Source organism: Homarus americanus, unplaced genomic scaffold (assembly GCF_018991925.1).
Source record: "Homarus americanus isolate GMGI-L3 unplaced genomic scaffold, GMGI_Hamer_2.0 scaffold24260, whole genome shotgun sequence".
Classification (NCBI taxonomy): Eukaryota; Metazoa; Arthropoda; class Malacostraca; order Decapoda; family Nephropidae; genus Homarus; species Homarus americanus.
Window position 1 is genome coordinate 11518834 of NW_024721079.1, and position 12078 is coordinate 11530911.

At 37.3% G+C, this 12078-nt stretch overlaps 1 protein-coding gene across 1 annotated transcript in view; it reads right to left on the reverse strand.

Annotated features, from left to right (window-relative positions):
• LOC121861555 (carbonic anhydrase-related protein 10-like) overlaps positions 1-12078 on the reverse strand; it is a gene marked incomplete at its 5' end in the record, with an annotated part of 53727 nt that overhangs the window by 17347 nt on the left and 24302 nt on the right. The window contains one exon of the mRNA XM_042359426.1: positions 9606-9645. Within this exon, the coding sequence (XP_042215360.1) occupies positions 9606-9645 (40 nt within the window). The remainder of the gene's footprint in view (positions 1-9605; positions 9646-12078) is intronic.

Genomic DNA, 12078 nt, shown 5'->3' on the forward strand with positions numbered 1-12078 from the left:
TGTAAGTATGTGTGAGTGTCTGTCTTGCTCTGTATCTATGTGCGTGTGTGTCTGTACTGTATGTGTGGCTGTGTGACTGTCTGTTTATGACTGTCTGTATCTGGCTGTCTGTATGTATGTGTGTGGCTGTTTGTCCGTCTTTCTGTCTGTCTCCCATTATTGCAAAGAAATCAAGAAGAGTTATTTCTATCATGTCCAGTGTTTGTTCGCCTGGCGTTTGTTCGCCTGGCGTTTGTTTGATTGTCCGTCTGTTCTTTATCTGTCTGTCTTCCTCTCTGTGTATCTAGTTGTCTGTCTGTTTATTTTTTTCTCTCTGTCTGTCTGTCTGTCTGTCTGTCTATATAGCTTCTTCCGTCACTGCCTGTCTGTCTGTCTGTTCTATCTGTCTGTCTGTGTTTCTGTTTGTCTGTTTATATGTCTATCTATCTGTCTTTTCAGTCTGTCCGTCAGTCTATCTGTCGGTTCTGTCTGTCAATATACGTCTATTTTGTCTGTCTGTGTATCTGTTTGTCTATCTGTCTGTTCTGTCTGTCTGTCTGTTTTGTATACCTGTCTGTCTATCTATCTATCTGTTTTATCTGTCTGTTCTTTTCTGTCTGATCCATCTGTCTATTTGTTCTTTCTATCTGTCATTTCAGACTGTAGTTATATGTTATATAATTGTCTGTTCTGTCTGTCTGTCAATCTATCTGCATGTCTTTTCTGTCTAATTTGTTCTGTTTTGTCTGTATCTGTCTATTCTGTGTCATCCTATTTGTCTGTTTTGTCCTGCCTCTCTGTCTCTGTCTGTCTGTCTGTCTGTCTGTCTCCCCTGCCATGTGTAATGGTGGGTTAGGTTAGGTTAGGTTAGGTTAGTTATGTATAATAATGTGTTAAGTGGTTAGTTAATGACAGTTAATGGTTGTCACTGGAGGATTGACAAAGCGTTCATTTATTATTTAACTTTACTTCATTGCGTTCATTGGACTAATTAATGCGTTCACTGGTCTAAATATTGCGTTCATTTACCTAATTATTGCGTTCACTGTTCTACTCTGCGATTAATCATCTCATTCAAATATACAGAGTGGCCAGTATACATAGTAGCTGCATACATAAGTACCCTTTATATTATACAGTTACGGTCATCCATACAGTAGCCCCCGTATACAGGGTATTTTGTATACATAGTAACCCTTATACGCAGGAGACTCAATATATTACTTTAGTTCACATTGTAGCCCGTATACATAGTGGCCCGTATACATAGTGGCCCGTATACATAGTGGCCCGTATACATAGTGGCCCGTATACATAGTGCCCTATACACAGTGTCCCGTATACATAGTGGCCCGTATACATAGTGGCCCGTATACATAGTGCCCTATATACAGTGGCCCATATACATAGTGGCCCATATACAAATATACATAGTGGCATAGTGGCCTGTATATTTAGTGGCTCATATTCATAGTGGCCTGTATACATAGTGGCCTGTATACATTGTGGCCCATATACTTAGTGGCCCGTATACATAGTGGCCCATATATTTAGTGGGTCATATTCATAGTGGCCTGTATACATAGTGGCCGTATACATTGTGGCTCGTATGCTTAATGGCTCATATACATAGTGGCCCTGTATACATAGTGGCCTGTATACATAGTGGCCTGTATACATAGTGCCTTATATACAGCGTCCGTATACATAGTGGCCATATACATAGTGGCCATATACATAGTGGCCTGTATACTTAGTGGCTCATATTCATAGTGGCCTGTATACATAGTGGCCTGCGTATACATTACATATAGTAGTCCATAGTGGCCATATACATAGTGCCTTATATACAGTGTCCGTATACATAGTGTATACATAGCCCATATACATAGTGGCCTGCATATAGTGGCTCATATTCATAGTGGCCGTATACATAGTGACCGTATACATTGTGGCCTATATACATAGTAGCCGTATACATAGTGGCCCATATACATACGTATATTTAGTGGCTCATATTCATACGTATACATAATACATAGTTATACATATGATGTGGCGTATACATAGTGGCCTGTATACATAGCCTGTAATATACATAGTGCATATACAGTGTCGTATACATAGTGCCTTATATACAGTGTCCCGTATACATAGTGGCCCATATACATAGTGGCCCATATACATAGTGGCCCATATACATAGTGGCCCGTATACATAGTGGCCCGTATACATAGTGCCTTATATACAGTGTCCCGTATACATAGTGGCCCATATACATAGTGGCCCATATACATAGTGGCCCGTATACATAGTGCCTTATATACATCGTCCCGTATACTTAGTGGCTCATATACATAGTGGCCTTTATACATAGTGGCTCGTATACTTAGTGGCTCATATACATAGTGGCCTTTATACATAGTGGCTCGTATACACAATGGCCCGTATAAATATTATTCCGTATACACAAAGTCCCCTATGCATATTATACTGTATACATATTATCCCAGATATATATTATCCCGTATACACATTATCCCGTATATACATTATCCCAGATATATATTATCCCGTATACACATTATCCCGTATATACATTATCCCATATATATATTATCCCGTATACACATTATCCCGTATATACATTATCCCAGATATACATTATCCCGTATACACATTATCCCGTATATACAGTATCCCGTATACACATTATACTAAATACACAATAGCCCGTATACACATTATCCCGTATACACATAATCCCGTATACATTATGGTCCGTATACAAATTATCCCGCATTAACAACCAGTATAGTATTATCTTGACCCTTTAAATCAATGGCAGTGTTATCATATTGAGTAGCTGAGTCAACAACAACAACAACATGTAAACAAACAAACATACTAAGTTAACAGACAACAACAGACAACAACAGACAACAACATTAAGAGGAAGGTACAACCACAACTACAACTTTTACAACCTCAACAACAATTATTTACAGAATTATAACCTTGATGGTGGTAGTGACAAGACGGGCTGACAGACAAACAGACAGACAGATATACTTACTCGAAAATAACAACTGCAATAACAACAGAGGCAAGGACAATAACATCAATAACACCAAGAACATAGATTAACAATAACAAGAAAAATATCAATAACAAATATCTACATCAATGATAACAGCCGCATCAATTAATATGGTCACAGTAATTGCAATAACACATTTCAGTAATTCAATAACACTGTATTGGTCCAGTAATTCATGTAGCAATGTGAATAAGGGTATGTGATATGTATATATATATATATATATATATATATATATATACTTCACTGTTTACAAAGGCATCTCGATAAATATTTACAAAGTTACTCTCTATATATAGTTTTACATAGTTCCCTCCTCTATATGTTTACAAAGTTATCTATATTCCCTAGTGAAGCTACTGTATATTCTTCATTAATATGTATACACAGTTACCTTTTGAAGTAATGTTACAGTGTTACCTTGTATGTACATGTCAGTAGTCACCTTGTACTTTTGTTTATTAAGTTTCCTTATAAGAATATTTAATACATTCCATTGCATATATCCGTCTATGTTTACTACATTGTATTACATACCCAGTTTTACCAAAATACAATGTACTTATAGTTTACAAAGGTACCCTGCATATACCAAGCTACTGTGTATGTATTACTATTGCATTGTATAAACATTTACAGAATTACCTTGTATATACATTTTTCGTCTAACCAGTCCGAATATTTTAGACATTTAACGTCACGAGAAAAACAAACACTTATATCTGTCCCCTCTTAAATAATTAGTGAGCAGGTGTAGCTGTGATGACCTTCAACAGGTAGAGCCACACTCTTGCGTGTCTTTACCTATGGAAAACTCTTCTTAAAGACACTGTAGGACAACTGCTCGAAAAAAACTCACTTTCTTATTTACAGGATCAGTATCTAGGTCACACACACGTTTTAGTGAACCTATTTTTAGAGGTCAAAGGTCAAAGGTTGAAAAAAAGGTTTGGGGGAAAGGAGGAGAATGTGAAGGGAAAGAGTAAGTGAAATATGGGTTGTGGTGACCGTAGACTTGTGCATACGTAAGGGTCTGGTGATGTTTCTCTTGTCATGGCGGCAGGTGGAGGCAGAGACCCCCCCCCCTCCCCCCGACACTCCGCCAACACCCGCCAACACCCGCCAACACTCCGCCAACACCCATACAGGTGGCCGGGTCGTGAAAGGGCTGGTTGGCTATGAAAGGAATGACCGTGGAAGACTGAAGAATCTTTTATATCGACCTTTACCTCTCCTTTCGTCATACCAATTCGTTATATCAATCATTTGTGGTCACCTGTCGCTGTCACCTGTCGCTGTCATTTGTAGCCCACACCTGTCGACCTCACCTGTCGCTCTCATCTTTCGCTGTCACCGTCACCTGTCGCCGTAACTTGCCGCCCTCACCTGTTGCTGTCACCTGTCACTGTCACTTGTAAGCCACACCTGTCGACCTCACCTACTGCTTTCATCTGTCACCTCATCTTTCGTTCTCACCTGTCGCTGTCACTTGTTGCCCGCATCTGTCACCCTCACCTGTTGCTTTTGCCTGTCGTTAACATCTGTTGCTGTCACTTATCACTCTCACCTGTCGCTGTCACCTGTCACGCTCACCTGTCGCTGTCACCTGTCACCCTTACCTGTCGCTGTCACCAGTCACCCTCACTTTACGTTCCTACCAGTCGCCCTCACTTGTTGTCTTCACCTGTCACCCTCACCTGTTGTTCTCACCTGTCGCTTTCACCTATCACCCTCGCCTGTCGCTGTAAACTGTCGCCCTCACCTGTCACCCTCACCTGTCGCTGTAGCCTGCCGCCCTCACCTGTCGCTTTCACCTGTCACCCTCACCAGTCGACCCTCACCTGTCGTTTTCACCTGTCGCCCTCACCTGTCGTTCTCACCTGTTGCCCTCACTTGTCGTTCTCACATGTTGCCCTCACCTGCCGCCCTCACCTGTCGTTCTCACCTGTCAGCTTCACCTGTCGCCCTCACCTGTACGCTGCTAAATTGGGCACCGCTTGGCATTATTTATACACCCCCTCGACACGCTTCCCTTATGCTGCGATAATCTCTACTCATTCTAGATAAATATTTCCCCGGGTTCATCCTTTTAAATAATGAACCTAAATATACTTTTATCCTAGTCTGAATTTTTTTTTTCTGTATGAATGAACATCTAAGACGATTTCTCCAATTATTTAGATTTCTTGTTTTTGTTTGATTATTGTATCGTGTGATAAATGGTTAAACAATAAGTATCTTCCTGGATGGGTCCCATGAATTTTGAAATGATCAATACGACTCGTGTTTTCTCAGTTGGGTTGTCAAGATCCTTTGTCTCATATCGTTTTACACAGAAAAATAAGGGACCTTTTTACTGTGTATTTTATATATTTTTGTTTATTGTTTTTCATCGCTTTTTACATGTTTTAGTCTTATGTGATAATGAGAAGGAAGAAATGGTTCGTAATAATGTTTTGGCGTTTCCAAGAACATAATTCAATTGAAGGTTCTTGTGTTGTGATCATGTACAGAACCATTTAAGAGTTCTGGCCAAATGGTTCTTCTGTTCTACAAAAAGTTCTGATTCAGTGTTTTTCTTATTTCTAAGTGTAAGGAACTGACTGAAGAATTATTCTTGTCTTCTCAGTTATAATTTCGGAATAATAAACGTTTTTCTTTTAAGTTCTTGGTTTACAGGCAATTTTCCTCTCTATTCTAAGTCTGACTGAGTAGTTTATTGGACACCCAAGATAAAAATCCTGAGGGAACTTTACGTCAAAATCCTTGTTCAATATTTTCATTCATTTGTTCTTCTGGCTGAACATTTCTTCTGTTCCAGTGTAGGTAATAAAAGGAAAGGTCATTTTTGTCCACATATAAAAATCTGAACAAATGAGCTATGCTGATAGATTTCTGCATCACACACACACACACACTCAGTGCTGGCCTTACTAGTTCTAACTTCTGACATCACTGTGCTAAAGTCTGCCTGAACACTTGATTTGTAACTCCAGTACAAAATCTGACTGATGAAATATTTTCCATTAAATAAAAAAAACTGAAAACTACCCCTTGAGACATATCAAAGAATTTGGAGGTAAATGAAAGGATTGAACACCTCTGGGACCACGAGACAGATGGGGTAGTGTGGTACATCGATATGGTACGTTCTTCTCAAGGTACCATTGTATGATAGAGTGGTACCTTGCTGGGTATTATGGTTGTAATTCTTCGTCCTGGGATGTACCGTTGTGGTGGTTTAGTGTGGTACATTGGTATGGTACAGTGGTTGTAGTTCTGGTGCATCCTTCTGTGGTACCATGTGTGTGTGTGTGTGTGTGTGTGTGTGTGTGTGTGTGTGTGTGTGTGTGTGTGTGTGTGTGTGTGTGTGTGTGTCATTCTTTCCCTGCCTCCAAAGGTAAAATTGTGTAGCACTTTGGATTGGTACTCTTAATCAGTTACCGTGGTATGGTACTCCCCCTCCTCATGATACCATTATACTCGTCTAGTAATACCATGGTGTGATAATCTCTCCCATAACACCATCGCCACTGATCTACCATTATCCTACCCCCATTATCCACACATCGCCATAATTTCATTACTTTCTCCCTATTTTTCTTAATCATTTCCCATTACGCTGAAGGATGGCCGCAATTAAAAACAAAATAACAACAAGAATAAACAACCGATAATCGTTCCCAATCGTTCTAACTACCTAAGAGTGTAATCACCATGAACTACCTTCCTCCTTAACTACCTACCACACATACAGTCATAGTATCATCCTGTATAGAACCCAGTTAATTAAGGTCTCGTAATGATCAATTGATTTCCATGGTATATAAACACGTCATATAATAATTATAGTCATATCAGCAACTAAACATCTTTTATAATAAACAAATGAGTAACTATAATTTTTTTTATACATCAAGATAATATAGATAATATCTTTGTTGATTACCAGGTGTAAGTGAGGTTAATTAACCACATCCCCTTCTGTATAATTAACCAGGTGACTCTTACCCCTCATATTTAATTAGTGGGGTCAGGTAGAGTGACACCTGTGACCTTTAACCTGATGTGTTGTTGGGTTAATACTTAAGAGCGAGTGTACATGAGAGAGAGTGAGTGAGGTAAAGAAAGAGACACATATAGGAGAGAGAGAGAGAGAGAGAGAGAGAGAGAGAGAGAGAGAGAGAGAGAGAGAGTCTAACAGTCTATGGACAGTCTAACAAAAATATTTCTTCCGAGTATTGATTCCTTATCCCTTCTATTGTTTTTCCTCATTCGCTTTCTATATTTGCATTTTCCCCTATTCCACCTTTATCATCCATTATAGCCCCCGTAATTTCCTCATCTTTCCCACTTCTTTCTTTCTTTATTCTTTTTATTTCTCCCCTTTTCCTCTCCCTTTTTCTTTCTTTTCCTTTCTCTACTCTTCTCCTCCTCTCTCCTTTATTTACCCTTTTCTTCTATGATTTCTTCTGTTTCTCCCTTACCCATTTCTTCCCCTTTAATATATCATCTATTCCTCTTCCCCCTTTTATCTTCTTTCTCTATTCTCTCTTTCTTTCACAGTGTATCTTTAAGTCTTTCTCACCCTCTTTTATCATATCTATCCCCCTTTCACTTATTATTCCTCCTTCTCTCTATTTCTCTCCTTCTCTCTCACTCTCTCTCTCTCTTTCTTAATTTATCTTTAAAGACTTCCTCCTCCCCCCCCCCTTCCTCTGACCTTGAGTGAATGTCTAACTAGAGTGAATATTTAACTCTTATTTCACACTAAGATCAACTAAACCTCGGCGTATTATATAGAGTGAATAATGTTTCTTTCAGAGTAATCAGAGTGCATAAACCTTACTCTCTTCTACGTCTGTGTTCCTAATCATTGCTAATCATTTTCTTCCTCCTCTCCAATCTTCTCCTCTCTCTCTCTCTCTCTCTCTCTCTCTCTCTCTCTCTCTCTCTCTGATTATATTCTATGATTGGAATTATTAGTCTAATCTATTTTTTGATAATCACTGAGTATAATATATTTGCCGTTATATTGGGTCAACAAAATACTTCTCTTTACCTATGGATTAGCCACCTTAATGATACCCTTGAAGGTTAGGTTAGGTTAGGTTAGACTAGGTTAGGTTAGGTTAGGTTAGACTAGGCTAGGTTAGGTTAGATTAGGTTAGGTTAGGTTAGGTTAGACTAGGCTAGGTTAGGTTAGGTTAGGTTAGACTAGACTAGGCTAGGTTAGGTTAGATTAGGTTAGGTTATGTTAGACTAGGCTAGGTTAGGTTAGATTAGGTTAGGTTAGGTTAGGTTAGACTAGGCTAGGTTAGACTAGGTTAGGGTAGGTTAAGTTAGGTTAGACTAGGCTAGGTTAGACTAGGTTAGGTTAGACTAGACTAGGTTAGGGTAGGTTAAGTTAAGTTAAGTTAGGTTAGGTTAGGTTAGGTTAGGTTAGGTTAGGTTAGGTTAGGTTAGGTTAGACTAGGCTAGGTTAGACTAGGTTAGGTTAGACTAGGTTAAGGTAGGTTAAGTTAGGTTAGGCTAGGCTAGACTAGGTTAGGTTAGGTTAGGTTAGGTTAGGTTAGGTTAGGTTAGGTTAGGTTAGATATGGTTTGGTTGAATTGGGTTAGGTTTTTGTTAAGTTAGGTTGGGTTAGGTGAGGATTGGTTACCATTAGGATAGACTAATCTTCAGGTGAAATAAGCTGCGTGTCTGATCTTGAGGTGACTGTATACATATTACACGTATGCATAAGGCTGTATACTTGATTCACTAAAAACAAATTAAGAAAACATTACCCCTCCCCCCCCTCAACAGGTCCCAATAATTCATCTCACAGGTGTGTTGACCTTGTTTGGTGATGCATAATATAGGCAGGTAATTACAGGTGTGCGATTATTCATATTGATTATTATTCATTTTGGTTAAGATTTCATTATGTCTATTATTATGTTTAGTCATATTAGTTGCTATTTATTTTAGTTCATCTCTGTGTTGTTGTTTTGTGTGTGTGTGTGTGTGTGTGTGTGTGTGTGTGTGTGTGTGTGTATTTGTTTTGCTTTTGTTTTCTTCAACCTATCACTTGGAGGATTGTGGTGAGAATAAACACACACACACACACACACACACACACACACACACCACATGGGAGACTACTGACACCTCTCGCACGCAATAGTATCTCTTTTCCTCTCTCCGTGTGTCTTTCCTTTCTCACGCCATCCTCCCCTCCCCCTCACTCACTTTCACACACCCTTTCCACGCAAGGTTACCATGTACGTCTGATTACTCTTTCACACGCACGCTTTTACTCGACCCCGTCCCTCTCCTGTCACACGCTCACATGTCGTCTCTGCCTAGCGCACACACACACACACACACACACACAGGTATCATACGTTGGGTGTAAGGGCGGCGAGGCTAGAGGTAAGGGTTGCTTGAATGTGAGTTAAGGGTGGGTAGGTAAAGGGGGGGGGGGCTCTTAGGCTGGGTGGAAGGGTGGGTGTGAGGGTGGGCGTGAGGGTGCAGTACTGACCTGGTCATGGGCGTCCTGTGCTCGTGGGTGAAGTTGTGAGCTGCAGTGGCGAATTACCAACAAAATTTTGCTTTTGTGAGTATAGTGAAGGAGGGTTTGGGCGGGGCGTCAAGTATATAACAAGCAACTAACTGTGCAAGTATGTGGCTGACTATGTTAACTAAATATATGTGTGTGTGTTTGTATACGCACATAATACGTATACATACACATTAACCACACACACATTATATATATATATATATATATATATATATATATATATATATATATATATATATATATATATATATATATATATATATATATATATATATATATATATATATATATGTCTACACTAACAACTAAAAATAATAACAGGGATCCTTGTATTCAGTGGCTCAACTAACTAACTCTATAATTAAAGCGTGAGTCTTTTAACAAACTCCTACGTTAAGTAAACACACGTAATGAAGACACAAGTGTTCGCTGACCAACTACAAAATTATCAAACAAATAAATATAAAAATAAAATAAAAGCTCTATATATTTTACGTAAATATACCTACAATAAATTACTCCTATATTAGAATATATTACTTCCTATATTATATGTCAAATGATATATAACTGGTAAATAGCTCCATGGAGGGGATATATATATATATATATATATATATATATATATATATATATATATATATATATATATATATATATATATATATATATATATATATATATATTTTGTCATGGAAATATATATGTATAAATGCCCTTTTGATTTTGATTTTAACTTCATGACAAATCTGTTTTTTATGTCAATGAAATGGTGAATATATACTGTACTGTATATTGGCCTCTGTTGCCCCTTTGAGAAATAAACCCCCGTCTAATGTCCATAAAATATGGAAAATAGATACATATATTGCCCACTATTGCCCCTCTAAGATAAAATCTGCCTGTATTCAATAAAATATGAAAACTGATACATTTATTGCCTACTATTGCCCCTCTAAGATCAAATCTGCCTATAATCAATAAAATATGAAAATAAATACATATATTGCCCACTATTGCCCTATAAGATAAAAATAAATAATCATGAACTCTCTTGCAACCATCATGCACTAAGAATGCAATAAATTAATGAAACAAGCATAAGCTGCATTTGGCCATGGCTGAGGTAAGGTGAGTCCCGTGTTAATTAGGTCTTAATACACCTGTGGACCCGAGGTGTTTTGTGGCGTAAATTCTGACTACAGTGAAAACTCCATATAACGGACTTTTCTCTCCATATAGACCGTTAGATGGGGACTTACATCTAACGGACCCTCGATATAACGGACTTTTCTCTCCATATAGACCGTTAAATAGAGGTTTCACTGGATAGTATGTAAGGAATAGTTCCATTGTTACTATTACTACTACCTCTACTGTTACTACTTTTGTTGCATTAACTACTGCCAGTACAGATGGTAATGAGATATTGTGGATAATTGTCATATTAATATAAATAATGATAATAATAGTTAGAGACATTAATAACAGCTATGATAACAACACATATTATAAGTTGTTAGATTATAAAACAAGACAATTAGAAGTGAGGTAATAATAAAGATTATAATAATAATAATAATAATAATAATAATAATAAAGATATATATATATATATATATATATATATATATATATATATATATATATATATATATATATATATATATATATATGTAAATATATACTATTAGTAAAAATAAATATAAATAATTGAAACATGCACGAGAAAGAGTAATTAGCAACAGCAAAAAATGAAATAACAATAATACAAATGTCAATAAACAAGACAAACAAAAAATAAAACAAAATAGACGAAGAATACACCACGTTTCTATCTCTTGCTTAAATCTCTGATATATTAAAAGATATTTCCTCTTGACAGTTTTTGACAGTTGACCATCTGTGTCATAAACCCTCATGACAGTTTATGACAGTCGACCATCTGTGTCATAAACCCTCATGACAGTTTTTGACAGTTGACCATCTCTGTCATAAACCCTCATGACAGAATAATACATTGTAATCGTCTCTTATCTTAGACACCGGTGAGAAATATTTTACGTTTCTTAAAAATCATCTTTATAATTTTTTTTAGGTCAGAAAATATTGTTTAGTCTTGATGCAGAACTAATTCAGAAAAATCATAAAATGGTTAAGAAATGCTACCACAATGCTGTCAGTTCCTCAGCTACACAAACGTTGCAATAATTATCCAGGAGAGAAACTTTTAGTGAGTCGATGAGCTAAAAAAATGCAATAATTATACACGAAAGAATTTTAGTCAATTACGTAGCTAAAAAAAAAAATATTTCCCACAATCCATCTATGTAAATTCCGCCTCAAAAATGTGCATTTATTATCTAGACATAATAGTTACTTATAAAAAAGGTCAAATGCTGTCAGAATGCACTTATCAACAAATCACAAA